General features: G+C 38.6%; 1 protein-coding gene across 2 annotated transcripts in view; it reads left to right on the top strand.

The window, feature by feature from the left end:
- EFHB (EF-hand domain family member B) overlaps positions 1–20,623 on the top strand; it is a 48,743-nt gene that overhangs the window by 25,009 nt on the left and 3,111 nt on the right. For both annotated transcript variants that reach the window (XM_078432397.2, XM_078432396.2), the window contains 6 exons: positions 444–573; positions 4,990–5,073; positions 5,658–5,725; positions 9,663–9,817; positions 15,311–15,518; positions 18,465–18,677. In XM_078432397.2, coding sequence (XP_078288523.2) covers positions 444–573; positions 4,990–5,073; positions 5,658–5,725; positions 9,663–9,817; positions 15,311–15,518; positions 18,465–18,677 — 858 coding nt within the window. The remainder of the gene's footprint in view (positions 1–443; positions 574–4,989; positions 5,074–5,657; positions 5,726–9,662; positions 9,818–15,310; positions 15,519–18,464; positions 18,678–20,623) is intronic.

Here is a 20,623-nt window from a genome sequence, read left to right as displayed (position 1 = left end):
TTTCTAATATGAGATAAGTGAATACAATGAAATGTGAGGGTTGCAATGTTCTGATGGTCTCATCAAATCAGCAAGTACAAAACACCAGGCTCTCAAATCTTAGCACAGTGGAAAGGGAATCTTGGGATCCCAAAGCACGGCAGTACCTCCCCTGATCTTCAAGATTTCTGCAACGTTAATGGGGCCTGGATTTTTCATCATTCATATGTCTTTCTCCTACATCATTTCTGTACTTACTTTCCAGATATGAAGACAAGGGACTCTTGTTCCACCAGTCTCCCAGCTCACGTGGGAGGATGCTTGTCCTCTGTTGCCAAATCTGTGCAATCCTGGCACTGTTACAATTCCATTTGGTTCCCACTCTCATTTTCATTGTCAGTGAGAGCATAATGTGCTTCTTGCAAGATAAGGTTATTTGTGTTGCTTCCTCTTTTTTATCATAGGAGAAGCAAAGAACCGAAAGTATAACCCATCAAGTTTCCATAGGTTTAACTTGTATGGGGTCCCAACACCACATTTTAATGATGGACGAGCCATGGCAAAAACTTTATATTGGCTCCATGAACTACAAATGTAAGTTTAATTATATTGTATCCTGAAACACGTGTTAAATATCATGGAACATGTACTTAAAGAATAGTATGTTGATTAAATTTATTTTTTGAAGAGGTGCAATGCATTGATATTGTTCAAACATAAAATTAATAGAAAAAGATATGCAGTGATATGTCTTCCAAACTTCCCAGTTCTCCCAGAGATAACCATGATACTGTATGTGTGTGTGTATGTGTATCATTCTATGGTTATTTCATGCCTTTGCAAGCAAATCTGAAGACGTATTTTTAATCTATAGAATCAACCCTATTCATGTTTCTTAAAGATGTGGGCTTTCATATCTCTATAAGATGGTCATATCATATATAACTGAATTGTTATTTATCATTCAGTTTTGTTTCATAGTTATTTGGGCACCTGAGTATCTGACTTAATTCTTGCAAACTGTGACCTTTTTATGCCTGAATTCTAGATAGAACTACTTGCCTAGAAAATTAAAATAAAGTTCCTTAATTTTTCATTTTCTGTGTTATGTTTTATATATAGGTTAACACTTAAGCATTGGGAGATTACTGATAATAATTCATATTTCCTCCTATGCTTAAAAAACCATAAGATTGGAAATACTGATATAGTGGCTTGAATGGTGGCCCCTCAAAAAGACATTGTTCATATTCTAATTCCTAGAACCTATGAGTGTTACCTTATGTGAGAAAAGGGTCTTTGGAAGTGTAATTAAGTTAAGGATCTTGAGATGAAGAGGTCATTTTTGGATTATCTGGGTGGTTCCTAAATCCAATGACAAGTGTCCTTATAAGGGAAGGCAGAGGGAGATTTGAGACAGAAGAGGACAAGACACATAGAGAAGAGGTGATGTGAAGATGGGGGAGATTGGAGTGATGTGGCCTCAAGCCAAGAAAGGCCAAAGAATGATATTTGCCTCCAGATGTTGGAAGAGGCAATGAATAGATTGTCCCCTAGAGCCTTTGGAGAGAATGTAGCTTTGCTGACACCTTGGTTTCTAACTTTTGGCCTCCTGGAATTGTGGGAGAATGTTTTGTCATTTAAGGCCACCAGTTTATGGGAATTTGTTACAGCAACCACAGGAACCCAGTACATCGTGCCTGTACTTCTGCACACCAGTTGTGGAAGTAGATTTGTTTTGCCCTCTGCCCTCTTTAAAGGAGACACTGGCCATCCAAGTCTCCATGGGCCTCAGTGTGCATACAAAGTTTGCATGCCCACAGATACTCAACCTGCCTGGCTCATTCGTCTGTGTGGCCCCTGTGATAGCAGCTCCCTATGTTAGAGGCAAGGTGCTAAGTACTTTACATATTATTAATTTAATTTTTCCAACAACTCTTTGAGGTAGGTGTGTTATAATTTTTATCCTTTCAATTTCGCAGATGAAGAATCTGTGGTACAAAGAAATTAAATCGTGTACCCAATATCATGCAGCTAAGAAGTACTAGGGGTAGAAATGAAACCCAGGCAGCGTGGCTCCAGAGGCTGCCTCTAACCCCCACACCAGGTTTATAGGCACTGGACTCTGTGATCACAGGCCTGAAATACTGATTTCCATTCCTCGTCTACTTTTTTATTATGAGTTTCTGATACTTGAATTATTCAAAGCAATAATGGTAAAACATAAACCCAAAACAAATTCTTGTAATATTATATACTAAACCCATATGAAATAGTTTTCTTTAGAGTACAGAAGAACCCATATAGCAAACATTTGTTAACATGTTAATATTAAAGTAGTTAAACCATTATTTAAGGATTATTAAGGATTATAGATATATGAATTAAATATAGAAATTAATGCCTAAAGGGAGATAACAAAATGTGGTTTATCCATTTTTGAAAGCTTAGAAATGTAAAGCTGTTATCAATTTATAAAAGATCTAAAATAAACACAACAGCAATGTGGTCCTTAAGAATGTCCTAGAGCAGAGCCTTTAGGTTATTAACAAGGACATATTTATCAATGATTTGGTGGGATAGTCCTAGAAATATACACTGAATACAACCAAAATGAATGCAGTGTTATGTGTCAATTATATCTAAATTAAAAAAACAAACAAACAAACACTGAATTTGTAAAAGCAGGTAACATGCAGGGATCATTTTCCTCCAACTTGTCTCTACCCCCAAGGAGACATCATTGATGGAACAATGCTTTATTTGATCATATTTCTTGTATTTTAAAACTTAATTATTGCAAAAGCAATAGAGAGATTCTTCATTGCTTTGGTTTGCTGGATTTTTAAAAGTTTATTTTAATATATAAATCAGAGAGAGAGGGGGTGAGAGTAGGGGAGGGGCAGAGAGAGGGAGAGAGAATCCCAAGCAAGCTCCACACTGTTAGTGCAGAGCCTGATGCAGGGACTTGAACTCACAAACCATGAGATCATGACCTGAGCCAAAGTAGGACAGTTAACCAACTGAGGCACCCAGGTGCCCCTGGTTTGCTGGATTTTAAAAAGAACTCACCTCTTCATTCTACAGTGTGATGTCTATTATAATTTTGGAGTTTAGCATGTTTACAATTTAAGGTATCTCAGTTTTATATTTTAATGTAAATTTGGTTTACACTCAACTTTTAAGGGATGTATTTCCTCTGTAAAGCTACCTCTATCTATATTCTGTTTACGATCTTTGGTTTGAAGAATCAGAATTTTCAGATGATGGGAGTGTGTGTGTGTGTGTGTGTGTGTGTGTGTGTGTGAAAATTCACACGGAGGCCTTTATTCTGAGTTGTTTAGTGAATGCTGTGAGGTTGTGCAATGATGCTGAAGTTAAGGATATTCCGACAGACATGGCTGCTAACAGATACTTCATAGTTCTCCCAGAAACATAATCTAGGCACTTTTAGGGTGAAAGGAGTAAGCTCTGTGATTTATAATCCTTACCCACTTCATCCCTACATGTTCCTAATTATGCCCTTTGGAGGTGGTTTTTAGAATGTCAGCCTTATTTGTTCAAATTATGGCCCTTAAACTGCCATTGATTTATTCTGACTTTATCCATATTGTTCTTTTTTCCCCCTTTTTGAACCAAGGGGAAGTTAATGGAGATATAAGAGATGAATTACTTTATATTTCATCTATTGTTTCTCCACAGAGTGTCACTCTTCTCCAGAAATTTATATGGCTCGGTGTTTCTATAGTACAGGAAACAGTTTTAAAAGCAAATGGAGTTTAAGAATTTAATGTTTATTGTTTTTAGTCTTAGCAAAACAATAATTTATTAATTTTAATGTTATTAAATAGTAGTGTTATACTTCACGGTTCTCAAAAGAAACCTTGTTCATTTAATCACAGTGATAGAAGTAATGAAATTATATTACAGAAAATTGGCAAAATAAAATCACCCATAATCCTGTCACCAAAATTCAACCATTATTATCTTTTTAATGTATTTCTTTCTAGTGTAGCTTCCTGTGTAAATGTTGACATAGCTTTAATCACCATGCAATCCTATTTTATACCCTGCTTTCTCACTTAACATAAAATAATTTTATATTGCTGTATATTCTTAATAGCCAACATCTAAAATGCATGCAGAGTGTATTCTTGTTATTGTGACATAATTTAATCACCCTCTATGACTAAACATTTATCTCCTTTTTTTTCATTTGTAGTCAATGAGCTACAAATACATATATACACATATATATGTATACATATACATATATATGTGTATATATGTATACATATATACATACATATATGTATATGTATACATATATACACATATATACATATATATATATATATAAAACTTTCCCACATTTTAAGTTGTTATGTGGATTATCTTCTTATGATTGGCTCCCAGATACAGATAAAAGGGAATGACCGTTTTTATGCTTTTTGGGTCATATTACCAAATTATTTCCAAAAAGATTACAGTAATTTGCATTTACCAAGTGTTTTACTGCAAGTTGTACCAATGTTAGGTATTCTGTCTGTCTGTCTCTATATTTGCTTATGTACTATGTTAAAAGTGCCACTTTGTTATTCTTTTATTATATATTTGTTCCTGGAGAGTATCATAATTTCTCCATATATTTGCTTACTAGATGTGAGTTATCTATTTATATTCTTTGGTTATTTATTTGTTGCTTAAACTTAGAAATTTTAGGAGTTGCATTTGTGATAATGATATTAACACCTTGGTTGTGTTTACTGAAAAAAATGTTAAATCTGCTTGTCTTATTCTTTACACAAAATTTTATATTCTACTATAAACTTTTCTTTATAATAGAATATAAATGATAGAAGAATGAACATATACAGATTTTTTTAGCATACAGCTTTTTTTTGAAACTGGATGTATGTTTTGATGACTCAAATGATACTATGGTATTCCTCACCATATGTGTATTTGGCAACCAAGAATACTTAGGTTGACAATTTTCTAATTTTATAGGAAAAGAGGAGCTAAGGTTGTATCTAAGAGAGTTGATGATTTCAAAGAAAAGTTTCAACATCAACTTGGAAGAGTTTTAGATCCGTAAGTTAATAATTAACTTTGAATTGATAGTGTCTTTGGATGGGATTTAAACAGTGCTCTTGTGGTAAATGTTGGTTTGTTTTCTGTTAGGTGCTATCCGTTAATTTAAAAAGTCATCTTTCGTATTAATCAGGGAACTCTACTCTACTCCGTAGAGCCTGGGGTTCAAGGAAAGTGCTGAGTCCTCTGAAATGAAGAGGGCATTCGGAGAAAAGGGAGGGAGAATTTTGTGTAAAGCTTTATTTCTGGGATATTAGAAATTTAATTTATCATGTGACATTTTCTCTCTCTCTTCCCTGTGTCTGTCTGTCTGCCTGTTTGTCTCTATTTCCGTATTCTGCTTTGAGTCTGTTCTTAATTTTCTTCTTAACTCTGGGCTTCTGAAGGCCAGGGAAAGCATATATAGCCATTGCTAATGCAAGCGGGAGGTTGGACAGAAGATCTTTTGGAGAACTTCTGTTTGATCTTCATCGTTTGGTTATAGGAGAAATATAGGCTATTAAAAACATATGGCAAGTGTATTCTAAATTCCAGAGATGCCATGTGCTGAGTGTTTTAACTAAAGGATTTGTTTTCTTTGATAGTATTGCAGAAACAATGAATGTTCCCCCAGACCACACGTTTGGATCTTGTCTCCGTGCCGAGGAGTATGGTAAATACACAAACTTTCCCCTTAAAAAACAAACAGCAACATCCCCACAAAGTTATGCTGTTAAATTCACTATCTCCTTCCCTCAAAGCTTCTAATTTTAAAGGCTTAAAACATTACATTAACATTAATGAGAACAATTTGTAGCACAGGAGAGAAAAAAATGTTCATATTACGTTTGAAATATGTACAGTTTAAAGCCTTTGTGAATGAATACCGTAAGTGTAGTCAAGGCTCAGAACTTTATTTAGAAAATAAATATGGCCTGTATTAAATACGCGAAAGTTGAGCGAAGCAGCTTTTTGGTGAATTCAAACGTTGGACGAGGCTCTTGTCACTCAGAATGTGGTGTGCAGACTGGCAATGTTGGTGTCCCCTGAGAGTTTCTAAGCCATACAGAGTCCCAGGCTCCACCCCAGACCTACTGAATCTGAAACTGCATTTTGAAATATTCCCAGATGAATTGTAGGCACATTCGAGTTTGAGAAACCACTCTACTCTACAATCACATAATTAAGAACCACTCTCTTCCGACCAGCCAATCAATCGATTAATCCATAAAGTGGCAGAAGAAACTTGCCAGGATTTTGTCTTTCTTTCTGAGCCATCTGTACGGTAGATATCCAAAGGCAAGACTAGGCTAAAGCTTGTCAGGATTAGGCCGTGTATCAGTGGTTTTCAAAGAGTCTGCAGTCTACCTGCATTAAAATCACCCAGGGAATTTATGAAATATGCAGGTTCCTGGAACCTGTGCCCAGACGTGCTGATCCAGCAGGCTCTTATGTACGCTTAAACTCAAGTTGAAGAACGGCTGTTGAAAAGGCTTTAGCTAAAGCCCACTCACTGACAAATAAGATGTATATTTATTGAGCTTATGCAATAGTGTTTTCGACCAACATTAATCACATTAATTAGGAGATTGTATTTTGGGTCTGTTTTTTAGATGAATTGTTGCATGTTTAATGTATGCCTAACTGTCTTAGAGGCTCTTCTTACCTGTAAGAGTGGTTAAGAGATGATTTAGGAAATGCATCAAAGCCTGAAAAGTAAATAGGTAATCATGGTAAATTCTGCTTACTCGAGGGCAGGCTTCATGCTGGTGGGTGCTTCATCTTGCTCTCTGTTGGATCCCCGGGGTCTAGCATACAGTACATTTTTCACAAATATTTATAGCATGAATTGGTGAATCCAACACATAGTTTATCATTTTGACAGCTTGACAGCACTGACAAATTTCCTAATAGTTGATCGAAGTTATCCTTACAAATTGAATAGGATAGTCTTACAAAATGAAAAGGAAGAACACTGACATTAATAATTTTAAAAAGATGTAAATATCAGTACCAGCATTGGTGCTGCATAGTTGAACTGTGAAAGGGGACTGATAAGTCCTCTCTGGACTTTTTCTGGAGTTTATGGGTGGACACAGATTAACTGTAGGTTCTCACCTTTTGTGACCATTGTTGGGGTCAACGAATAGCATTTATTCTGCAGTAAGCTCCTGCTTCTAGGGACTTACTGATTTCTTTACTGGGCCTGAATTTCTCCTTTACACTTACTTATGGAAATAAAGGCAGCTGTGCAAAGAATGTCTCATCCTTAAGGCCTGGAGTTACTGGGTATGTTAAGATGCCTCCTGGGGCGCCTGGGTGCCTCGGTCGGTTAAGCGTCCGACTTCGGCTCAGGTCATGATCTCGCGGTCCGTGAGTTCGAGCCCTGCGTCAGGCTCTGTGCTGACTGCTCAGAGCCTGGAGCCTGTTTCAGATTCTGTGTCTCCCTCTCTCTCTCTCTCTGCCCCTCCCCTGTTCATGCTCTGTCTCTCTCTGTCTCAAAAATAAATAAACGTTAAAAAAAACAATTAAAAAAAAAAAAAAAAGATGCTTCCAGGAAGCGTGTAAGGGTTGTGCCCAGGTCCGAGTATGCACCAGAACCAAGACCAGTGGACAGTGCGGCATCATGGGAATTGGTTGCAGGCAGAGCACAATTAAAGAGCTTGCTTGGCTTTTCTGACGGCCGTGGAATGGTAGCCAGGTCACGGTCTCTCGGGGCCGGAACTTTACTCCTGATTTCAGCTCTTTAGAGATGACTCTTGAGTAATTGCAAGTGATTTGACATGAGCTTCATAAAATATTCTTTCAGGGCCAGGCCAGGAGAAGATATCAGCATATATATCACTCACCAGGGGTTATACCTAGTGAAGAGTATAGTGGCAAAACCAGGTGGAGTTGGAAAAAACCATCATTCAAATGTTCCTTTTGGATGTTAATGGAGAGGGAAGGCCTCTGAAGGTAAAAACTCAATCAAGAGCCATCTTATGGAGGAAAGAGGACCTCTGTTTTACAGAAGAGCCACCCACAGGGTTTATATCAGGGGGAAGGAATGTGGAGGAACAGAAGAAACCATGCTTATCTGTCAAAAATCACTTTCACTGTCATGATTTCCTCTCACGAAGCCACTTATGCTTTGCCCACTTCAGGGTGGTCCGATGATAGCTGATTCCACTTCAGATGACTTTGTTCTGAGGCACTTGCCAAGTTCCTGGAACCAGCCTTAGTTGCAGGCTTCTCACCCATATCTACCCGTAAAAACATGACTTTTATCAGAATACGTGGGATTAGCGCCTGATTTTATAGTAAGTAAGAATCTCAGAGGTGCAATGAGTACCTATTAAAAGAGACCCTTGACAGAGCCTAATATAGGGACTTACACAGAGCAGGTATAAATACTAGTTGCTGCGAACTGCACCAATGTAGTGATTTGAATGATTCCATCTAGGCTATGACAGTCAACTGCCAACACGACCCTGCCCCCAAGAAAGCAGGAAGGGAGGGCATTGGCATGAATTGAGGCAAAAGGTTCCTTCTGGTGACATCCACCAAGCCATCGCATCTGAAGCAATGGGGTCAACTGTACTCTGATCTCTGTCACCATTAACATCCAAGGAATCCATTTTCTGACAAGGAATGGGGCTTAGAGGCAGAGTGTATGTTTGTACTTTCTTTGTGTCATAATCTGGGGAAGTTCCTTTAAGTCACGAAGGATAAGTGGAAGCAAGGTCTAGGTCTAGGGCGCATGTAGTAGGTAGACTGGAGGCTTTATTACTTCCAGATAACTGAGGGGATTGTGGGTCAGGACTCAATTAATGGAACTGTGATGAGGGCTGGTCTCCTGTGTAGGTGGTTGTACTGGGGAAGCGGGGCTGAGAAATGGAAACTTGATATGCAGAATGAAGGCAGACTGGAAATTCATATTAGAAGGGAGTAGGTAATTTGAGTTCCATTTTTACAAGGGATCCCAGAGGTTTATTAACTTCAAGGCATATAGAGTGGTCCCTTATGGAATCTGCCCCACTTTCAGATCCTCAGCATTATAGACAAATGTTTGCTAAGAGGCAGATAGGCAAGGGCTTCACAATCTTAGGAAAGACAACCTAGGAGGGCTGATGAATCCCCTCCCCCCACATTCATTTTGTCAGAAGTATGAAGTTTTATCAGTTATTTTATGTTCTTTTTTATATACAAGGATTTTTTAAAGTTTATTTATTTATTTTTTAATTTACACCCAAGTTAGTTAGCATATAGTGCAATAATGATTTCTGGAATAGATTCCCGCGATTCATCCCCTATATTTAACACCCAGTGCTCATCCTAACAAGTGTCTTCCTTAATGCCCCTTACCCATTTAGCCCATCCGCCCACCCACAACCACTCCAGCAACCCTCAGTTTGTTCTCTGTATTTAAGAGTCTCTTATGTTTTGTCCCCCTCATATACAAGGTTTTTGTTTTTGTTTTTAACACACTGCATAATAGAATCAGAGTTAGGCGTGAGGTTTTTTCATTCAAAGAAGTTGCTAGATCATTCTCTCTTTTAGGATGGGAATAATATTGACAGACTTTATCTGAATTCAGATGAAAGACTTTTTCTCTCCCTCTTTAATAGGAGCTGGTGATCTCATCCATAACAGACTTCCGGGTGAATATCTTCGAGGCAAGGATAGACAGAGAGCCCTGACTGCAGCAGTGCGACATCACTTGAAGAAAGTTAACTACCAGAACTTTGACACTTTGCTGGCAGCCTTCAGGCACTATGACAAGGTCAGTAGTTGAACAGAACTTTTGGGACTATGCATGCGCTTACAGATTCTGGCAGGTTGGTGTAGATCAGGGGTCAGCAGATTAAGGCCCATGGGTCAAATCCAGTCCACCACCTGTTTTCATAAATAGTTTTATAGGCCAATTTATTTTGAATATTTTCTATGGCTGCTTTTGCACTATAGATGCCGAATAGGGCCTCAGAGACTGAATAGCTTGCAAAACCTAAAATACTTGCTTTTTGGCTCTTGGCGATAAAAGTTTACTGACCCCTGGAGTAGATCAGTGGTTACCAAAGTGTGGTTCTTTTATCACTGTCAGGGTCACTTGGGAACCTGTTAGAAATGCACAATCTAAGGCCCACCCCAGACCTACCGTATTGGGGAACACGGGGTTGGGGCCTAGCGACAGTGTTTTAACAAGCCCTGCAGGTTGATACACATTCAATTTGATTAACAAGCCCTGCAGCCCTGATACACATTCAATTTGAGAACCGCTGAGGCAGATTTAACTGTACTGTGCTGGGAGCAAGGGAAGGGGGTGGCACCCTAGGTCCCCAGGGAAGACTTCCTGGGTCTAGGTCATTTATACCTAAAGCTGAGTATGTACACGTAGTGCTGTCAAGGTCCAAGTCAGACGTAGAACGTCTCTCCCCTGGGGGAGCGGTTGTGGTTTCAGTTTTGAGAGTGTAAAATCATTCAGTTTTCAAGCTACTCTAAATTGTAGCCTTTGAAAAAGTCAGATAAAGCTAGGGCTGCGTAATAACCTCACACCATTTTAGGCCATCACAGGATTGTTTTTACCGAGCTGCATTGCCTTTGGCTTATACGAAAGTGCACTATTGTGCAAATCTCTTGTGAAATATGGCACAATTTTATTAGTATGCCAGTGAGGCTGTTATTTATTTTTGTCACACGCATCCTCTTTATATAGAGAAACCCATTCTTTCTAAAGGAAATAATTGTGTTTTATTTAAGTATCTGGTTTGTTTTTACCTCATGAGAAGCATGAATTTTGTACTGATTGTGAATACCTTTTTGAGTTGGCCTCCAGGAAGCTCAGAGCCAATTCAACAACACACATCTAGTTTTGTGAACATGATCTTACAGCATACATTTTGTGTACTCTTTTTATTCCAGTTTCTTCTTATTTTAGTCCATCTTTATTTTCTCTTTGCTCTGATTTCCTCACTTTTTGGGCTCTGTTTCATTGTACTCATTTTTCTAGGCAGCCTCAAACTATTTTAGAATGAGTCCAGTATAAACAAATAAAAGCTCCTAAATAAACCTGTAATGATGCAGCGCATCATAATTTTGATTTGAGAAGAAAAAACCCTGAGCAGAATGATTTTAGTTTATCTCAAAGAGAAAAGATAATGTTTATATCTCCCTTCCAATGTTGAGCACAGTTTTGGAAAAGTTACACTTCACATTTTTTATCTTAAAAAAAATCTTGATTACTCATTGGCTTATTCAGTTTAATCCATTCATTTTCTTTGTTTTTTTTAGATTAGGGGTCTGTGTGCCTGTGTTGTACTGATGAATAAAAAGTGGGTTAACTGTCTCATTTATATTTGTACCAATTATGCAGGGACAAACACCAATCAGTCACCCACTGCATTTCTTGCAAAGTTGTGTTTAAAGAAAATGTAAGCATTCAACTGTTTCTCTGGTTTCTAACAGAGACAAATTCTATTTACAGGTAATTTAAAAATGAATCTTCAGACTTAAAATATGTAAGCTAAAATAAGTACATTTTAAACTTGACTCAAATACAAGTATCTTACAAAGATTATAGTGGGGTAAATTTATTTATTTATTATTAAAAAAATATATATATTTAACATTTATTTATTTTTGAGACAGAGAGAGAGCATGAACAGGGGAGGGTCAGAGAGAGAGGGAGACACAGAATCTGAAACAGGCTCTAGGCTCTGAGCTGTCAGCACCGAGCCCGATGCGGGGCTTGAACTCACAGACTGCGAGATCATGACCCGAGCTGAAGTCGGACGCTTAACCGACTGAGCCACCCAGGCGCCCCATGTGCGGTAAATTTAGATAGCACTGATACAAATAAGAGAATCTACCACAATACATGGTGCTCTGCTTTTTAAAAATTCTTCATTTAAAATGTAATTATAGGCAAGACGATCATCTTAATAGCTGTTGATTATCTTAGTGAACCACCAGGCACATTCTTTATGATAAAATTAAATTAAGCAGAGAGGAAATTACTGAGAATTATTTAATTTTGATATACCTTTTAAATAGTTAACTTTTAATATGTACAATGTAGTGCTCAGTGTCCTCGAGGAGCTTTTTTTCTGAGAGGGTAATAAGATGTGGGTCTTCCTGGTACAGCTGTAGGATAATTTTTGATTATTTGAATCTTATATGATTGGATGCCCAGATTTAGTTTAATGAAAAACACAAAACGAAACAGAATAAACAAGCCATGATTTCCTGAATGAATCTTCTTAGCTTAGAGGATTAATTCTTTATTTTATTGAACTCTCATTGTACATCAGACATTGTTCCAGATTATGTGTAGACTTTTGACTTCAGAAATTTAAAATCTAGAAGGGAAATAAAAAGACTCATCATGGTCATAGCAGAGTCCCAAATTTTCAAAATAGGTCTATATCATTCCAAATCCCTTTATTCTAAGTATTACCCAGGAAGTAGCTGAGATGACATTATTCCTTTTAAGGCCAGCAGTATTCAGTGATGAGACCCATTGGACATGAGCCAGAAGCTGGTGAGGAAGATAGACAATTTTTGAGAAGGTTATTCCAAAGCTCAGTCCTACCAGATGGCTATGGATGGTTGGGTGTAGGAAAGGTTCACTGAATACCTTGACCAATAGCTCATTGTTGAGTAACACTTTTGCTATAAGACACACCATTGTCAGGCTGAAAATGGTCCAGAAAGCAAAACACAAGACTCAGATTAGTTTCATGGGCCATCGTCTTGTGCCTGGAGCTGGCTGATTAAACTGGAATAGCAACTCCATAGCTTGAAAATGTGTCAACAGTGTGATGCACCACTAACAGCTCTGAGAGGGGACACAGGTTCCATGTAGACAGATTGGCCAACTTTTGGCAGGAGTCATAGTAAGGCATGTGGTGTGGTAGCCTCTGCCTCAGAGACGTGGAGTGGTTTTCTTTGTAATGATTGGTGTGTCGCCGTGTCTGGTACAACAATGGATCCAGGCAGCAATGGTGGCACTGTGGATGATTTACGCTCAGTCAGAAGCTTGATTTCAGTCTGAGAATGGGCAGAGAAGGGACCCTTATCATAGGCATCTATATGACTTACTCACATGGTTCAGTCAGGAGCTATGATTTGTTACCATAGTTTTCAGACTCAAAAAGAAGTATTTTTAATCTTCCAGTCTGTAGTTTTCCAAATGGCAAACCAAATAAGCAGGCCATTGGCAATAGTCCAAGAGTCAGTAAAAATATAACAGGTTCATCAAGGGGAATATTGGCCAGAGGAATGAGAGTAGCCTTGAGTTCTGCCCACTGAGTAGATTGACTGTCCATTTTTGATCCTCCATAGCTCTCATTGAGGTTAAAAACCACAGCATGTTAGTAAACCAGACCCAGAGACTCTAAGTGTCAAAATCATTAGTCACAGAGACTTGTAACTCAAAGGGGTCATTAGGGTTGTGTGACCCCAAAGGTACTAGCATCCTCTACTTGTGGCTCATTCATAATACAAACATGTAAAGCATCAGTACCAGTTATACATTCAGTAGTGGAATAATATATTCTGCTACAGAAATAATATATTGCTAGTTTTCCTTCTCCACTTTGAGCAAACCCTGCCCACACCCCACTAGCTGAATCCAGACATCTCCTCCCCATAGAGACTGAGTAGGATGATCAATTTGGCACTCATATCCGAAGAGGCCATAAAAGTACGTGACTTCACCCCTCTGAAGTTAGGCAGTTTACTTGAACAGATGAATGTGGCATTTGATCTCCCTTGGGGACAGGGAGACCTTGGTCCCACATCTAGTCATCTTTCTCCTTAGAGTAGTTGAGGTTGGGGCATGGAGGAGGGAGGAATCAAGGGTGCAGAGGGAGAGAGTGACTCAGAGAGGGTGAATAAGAAACATTCACTTTGAGTTTTGAGTGGTATGTAGCTCAATGAAACCACCAAAGTTTTCATTCCACGCAAATCCCTATATTGGGCATTGAAGTCATCACTGTTGGCACCATCTGTTTCAGTTTTGATTTAACAGCCATATCCTACATAGCTTTTCAGCTAGGGCTATGGGGTTCACATTTTTGTTTGACTTGGGCTTGCAGCAGAGATTTTTATAAAGTAGTCTACATTAGTCCAGGGAATTTGCAGCCCCCCTGTCGAGATAATATGTTTTAAATTCTCATTCTCTTTCAACACAGGCATCAGGGATGTTTTCCAGGACTAGGGATCTGACTGCAGGAATTTATCTAGAGTTTATTGGTCAGTTCCTCATTCTCCAGGGATCACCTTCATCAGCACTGTAAACCCAGTCCTGAGCGTAAGAGCTGAATACTAGTCAATGAGTCATTTATCACCTCTTGGGAGTTTGTCTCAGGGAAATGTCTCTGAGAGGGCCAAAGCTCCCTTATAGCAGCTAGGACGCACTGCAAAAATACTCAGACCTTTTACTCTCCTCTCCAAATGGACTTAAGGGTTGATAGACTCCAGGAGGAGTCTCCAGAGTGGTAAGACGTCTCAGCTCTTGCCCTTCCTCCTTACCAAGCATTACGTGTTCTGCCCCTTTGGTTCCCAAGGGAAACCAGCTGGTTCCTGCCCATAGCCTTCATAAATTTCCCTCCTTCCACACACAGTGTAGGCACTCCTTTAGCTGTTGTCTGGAAGAAGGTGGAAATTCTCCTGCTTCCCCTACCAGGATGAATCTTAGTGCTAATTGTTACAATGGGCCAGATTGGTAGCATGTCCCTCTTGCCCATAGGAATGTTAACAACAAGCAGGCAACTGTCTGCTGTACCTCCGTGCACTTGGCCTACAATTACTTCCCCAATTTCCCCTCATTACCAGAGAGTGGAGTGGAGGGCCATTTAGTGCTGTCTGAGCACCAGAGGTGTTAAAAAACTTTGAAAGTATGGGAAATGGTAGAAAGCTGTCAAAAGCACAAGATGTTGGTTAAATGAAATGTCAAGCACAAATCATGGTTACACCTGCCCTACCACAACGTGATTTAAACAAAAAAAGTATTTGGAAAAAAAATTATTAAAATAGAATGAACAAAGATTCTGAGCCACACCCTGCTCCAACCAGGGTTGGAATTACTGTGCGCATGTTAGGATGACACAATGAAGACTTACCTTAATAACTGCCTGCTCTTTTGTAAAATAATAAGATAAATTCATTGAATTTATGTGATAGATCTGTTTTTTTTCTTAAATGAAATAATAGATGTTGCATACTCTGCTCTTAAAGATGATGCTTGCTTCATCTTTTTCTGATTTGTGTCTAACAGAATGGAGACGGGGCGATAGATAAAGCTGAGCTTCGGGAGGCTTGTGATCAGGTCAGCTTGCACTTAGATGAGACGCTCCTGGACCAGCTATTTGACTACTGTGATGTGGATAAAGATGGACTGATTAACTACCTAGAGTTTGCAAATTTTCTTAACTGGAAAGATAAAATGCCTCTGAAAGAGTATGAAGAGAGGGTCATTATTAAAGGTATTTAATTTTTGAAGATTTGCTAACTTCTTCAATGGACTTTTATATTTTTACTTTTCTAGAAGCTTGACTCTTGTCAACTTTAATATATAATATTAAATATGCACATACATACATATTATTTGCTTGTTTATCCATAGAATACCTGTGGAAGGACAGGAAAGAGTTTGATGACATTTAAGGGGAACCAGGTAGCTAAGGGACACGGTGGCAGCAAGACTCACATTTTAATCTAGGTGTTTGTATCTCTTGAATTTGGAACTATGTACTCCTCATTCAGAAGAAAAAAATTAAAAGCAAAACAGTCTACACAGAGACCTAAAACACTAAAGACAGTTCCTCAGAAAACTGTTTGAAAACCATTGTCTTAATTAGCTCCCCTCCCCCAGGAAAAGTCAACAGTAAAATAGAATTTGAGGTAAGAACACTTCTTCTTTTACATTTTCTTACATTGACTTCCTACATCACTAACCATATATTGATAGACATATATACTATGTATATGGACATGTGTGTATATTTTAAATATAGCTAAAATCACAGTGAATGTACCATTTTTATTTGACTTTTTAAACTTTAGCTTTCAAATTTCTATGGAATTAAGAAATAGTTTTATGGTAAACTTTTCTGTAAATTTCATTTTCAGTTCCCTCATGCTGATATATTATGAATTACTAAGCCATTTCCTTACTCTTTGAAATTTAGGTTGTTTCCAGATATTTTGAAAGTAATATTGGTAACACTCAAAAAGCTTTGTTTCTAATTATATCTCATTTCTTATGAATGTTATTATTGTCCCAGAAGAACTCTGTATTTTCATTTTGCTTTTCTAAATGATTGTACCAATCTGTGATTGTATCAGCAAAATCTTTGAGGTTTGACCCTAACTTTGCTACCACTGAGTATTATTTCAAACATTCTTATAATTTAGTTGTTATGATACTTTGTTTGCTTTAATGTTCAAATCTTGATTATTAAGGAAGATTAACTTTTTTAAAAGACTTTACGTTTTTTATCTCCTCTTGGAATATTTTTCTCTAAAAAGTGAAGTTATTACTGTTTTCACTTTTATTTCTGGGTCATGCCTTCCTGCAAGGTCAAAACCAAATTTGGGGCTTTATTGATGATGTGTGACCCCTTATGGGTTTCTGAGATGGCCTTTCTATTCTAACCACAAGGAAAGCAGGAAGTTCTTCTCTGCCTAATGAAGATTTTATGGAAAACATTTCTACCCTCGTGCTCTCAGAAATACAAAGGGGTGATAGATTTATTTTCTTCTTGGCACAACTCATGGAGTAGTGGCCGAGGGCTGAAGCTGGTTTGAAACCAGATTTTCAAATTGTTCTTGGTTTTTGGGTTCTGACTTCATCAGCCATTTTCAATGGAGTCCTTGAAATTTTTCACCTTCTCAGAATTTTCTAAGATAGTGGCCAGTGGTTTAGTCAGAAAGGGCTCAGGAATGTTTCGCCAGGAATTTTTTTTTTTTTTTTAATTATTTGGAGAGAGAGTGTGAGCACAGGTGAGTAGGGGTTGTCGGGGAGAGGGACACAGGAAGAGGGAGAGAGAATCTTAAGCAGGTTCCATGCTTAGTGCAGAGCCTGACGTGGGGCTCGATCCCACAACCCTGGGATCACCATTTGAGCTGAAATCAAGTTTCAACTGAATTTCAACTGATTGAGCCACCCAGGTGCCCCTGACAGGAATTTTCTTATATCAAATTCTATATTACTGTTGACTTCTAGAGGAAAAGAGGTAAGTGTTCTAAGGTAGTGGCTTTCTTTCTTTCTTCCTTTCTTTGTTTTTCTTTTCTTTTCTTTTTCTTTCTTTTCTTTTCCTTTCTTTTCTTTCCTTCATTTCTTTCTTTCAAGTTACTGTTTTTATTTATTATTTTTTTACTTTTGAAAAAAAAAAAATTCCAGTTAGTTAATAAGGCAGTAGCTTTCAAACAGTTTTCTGAGAAACTGTTTCTCATACTTTGTCCAGATTTCTGCCTTTTGAGGGGTGCAGGGACCGCATTAGAGGTTTTGGAACACAAGGTCTGAAAGTGTTGATGGCAACAATTGGCAGGAGCTGAATAGGGGCTGCAGACTTTAGATAGGCATGTCTTTTCTGGTTTGCCATGGTTCTCACCAATCTGATACTGGGGTTCCATTTGCCTTTGCAACCCTTGCTTGGGCTTTCCCAGAACCCTGAGAGTTCTCCTAGAAATTGAAAGACCACAGCGCCCTCTAGTGCTGGCTGTGTAGCTACCAGGTCTGTGAAAAAGCTGTGTCAGGAATTCAGTCCTAAATTTCGGAATGACTCAGTAAAGTAAATCTTCAAAAAGACAGTCTTAGAATTGGAGTTTTACCTCAGGGTTTTCTTTTATATACTGATTCAAGGAGGTATATAACCTAACCCTATATTATTTATATAATCGGTTCTTGAGCTCACGCTGTGTTCTCACTGCCAGTCCAAATGTTGCAATATATGGGGTTCCCTGCCACCATCAGGTATGTGTGGAATTTACAACCCCGATATGTCTTCTCCCTCCCTCCTTGGGGGAGAACTCTGGAAACAACTCTGGTAATCCTGTAGTTCAAGTTAAATATGAAAATAAATTCTAATTTTTTTTTTTTTTAAAGGAGAAATAGGTTCCATGGTTTCATTTGGTCTCTCAGATTTAAAAGCTTTATTTTAGAATAAAGTGAGTGGAGTGGCAAGAAGAAACCTTAGGCCACATTGGGATTCCCATATATGTCATCAGCCTGCCCTTGTTCTCCCACAGTGGGACGCTGGCTTCAGTGGAGGGTTTCCATCAGCCCAGTCTCTGTCTCCACCAGCAAGGAGGGACTAACCAGGAAAATGGATTTTGCTGTAGAGCAGTAAGCACCAAGTAGTAATTTCTTCCTGTACTTCCCTGCCCCCCCCCCCCCAACTCCCCCGCCTTTCCCTCTTTGCTTGAAGGTAGAAAACCAGATTGTGCAAACCCTGCGGAGGCTAATATTGAAGAATCTGAACCAACTCTCCTGATAAAGCCAGAAGATACTGTCTTAAAAGAACCAGGGAGCTCGGAAAAGACTCTCCGGACACTTCTGAGGCCAAGTGATAAAGTTTCTAATCACTATAAGACAACTTCTTCTGAGATCAATGCAGTTGTAGGAGCTGTTCCTTCTCTTTGTGAGTATGTCACGTTATTTGCTGAGTTCTAAAAGGATCAGCAAACATAGAAGTGTTCTTTGTCCTTGTATTATCCCCAGTCTCTTATCTTCATTAGGCTGTTTCTCAAAGCCTAGGACCTTTCATTCAGTTCTGTATTTGAAGCAACCAGGGGGGTCTCAGTAAATGTAGGGAGAACTGAACTATTGTTAATGATGACCCAAGTAATATGATTCTCTCAACGCTAATGAAATTGATCTATGATGAGCAGAATATTGAATATTACGCAGACTTCACCAACTGTTAGGAGACTTATAAACCATGTGATTCTTAGCTACAAACAGATTTGCCTTCAAATATTTGAAGAGCTGTCACAAAACTCTTCTCTGTATCTTCATTCTCCTTCTGCTAGTTTGCTAGGGCTGCCATAACAAGTACCGCAAACTGGATGGCTCAAACAACAGATATTTATCATCTTATGGTTCTGGAGGCTGAAAGTCTGAGGCCAGGGTATTGATGGGAGTTGGTTCCTTCCAGAGCTGTGAGGGAGAATCTGTTCCAGGCTCCTCTCCTAGATTTTGACAATTTTTGGTGTTCCTTGGCTTCTGCTGTATCACCCTGATATCTGCCTTCACCCTCACATGGTGTTCTCCTGTGTGAGATGCCCCCTTTTGTAAGGACCCCACTCACATTGGATGCGTGGCCTACTCTACTCCAGTATGACCTCATCTTAATTAATCACAAATACAATGACTATTTTTTTAATGATTTATTTAATTTATTTTCTTTTTTTTTAATGTTTATTTTTGAGAGAGAGAGAGAAAGACAGAGCATGAGCAGGGGAGGGGCAGAGAGAGAGAGGGAGACAGAATCGGAAACAGGCTCCAGGCTCCAGGCTCCACGTCAGCATAGAGCATGACGTGGGGCTCAAACCCACAAACCGTGAGATCATGACCTGAGCTGAAGTTGGATGCTTAACCAACTGAGCCACCCAGGCACCCCACGATTACTCTGTTTTTAAATAAGGTCACATTCTGAGGTACTGGTGGTCAGGATTTTAACATATAAATCTGGGGAGAATATATTTCAACTCATAACACCTCATTATCTTAATATTGAGCATGATGATTCTTGGTTAGTTAGAAAGATTGTTTTATGTTGGTCAAGATCACTTCCTGAGACTAAGGACATGACTAAGGATTTGCATGTTTTTCTTAACTGGATTTTTTAGATATGCCATATATTCTGGTGTAATGAGCTTCTACTCCCATTAGAATAGTACTGTCCAATAAAAATATAATTGGAGTTACATGTATTTAAAAAATTTTAGTAGCCACATTAAGAAAAAGAAACAGGGAGGGGCGCCTGGGTAGCTCAGTCGTTGAGTATACAACTTTGGCTCAGGTCATGATATCACAGTTTGTGAGTTTAAGCCCCAGGTTGGGCTCACTGCTCTCAGTGCAGAGCCCGCTTTGGATCCTCTGTCCTCTCTCTCTCTGCCCCTTCCTGCTTGCACTCTCTCTCTCTCACAAAAAAACAGAAGGAAAAAGAAACAGGTGAAATCAATTTTAATAGTATATACACTTTATATATAATACATAGATCTCCCAAATACCTTTTCAACAAGTAATCAATACAATATGATTAAATATTTCACTTTTTGGGGGGTACTAAATCTTTGAAATTCAGTGTGTATTTTACCCTTACATCACATCTCAATTTGGACTAGCCCATTTCTTTTTCTTTCTTTTTTTTTTTAGATATTTCTTTTTTATTTTTTGAGAGAGAGTGAGTGCATGCATGCAAGCAAGGCAGGGGCAGAGGGAGAGGTAGGGAGAGAATCTCAAGCATGCAGAGTCCAATGCAGGGCCCAATTTCATAATGTGAAATCATGACACAAGCCAAAATCAAGAGTCAGATGCTTAATGGACTGAGCCACCGAGGCACCCCAGACTAGCCCCATTTCA

Source organism: Panthera onca, chromosome C2, assembly GCF_046562875.1.
Source record: "Panthera onca isolate mPanOnc1 chromosome C2, mPanOnc1 haplotype 2, whole genome shotgun sequence".
NCBI lineage: Eukaryota > Metazoa > Chordata > Mammalia > Carnivora > Felidae > Panthera > Panthera onca.
The sequence above is the reverse complement of the archived record's forward strand: the minus strand, read 5'-3'. Positions and strand labels throughout refer to the sequence as shown.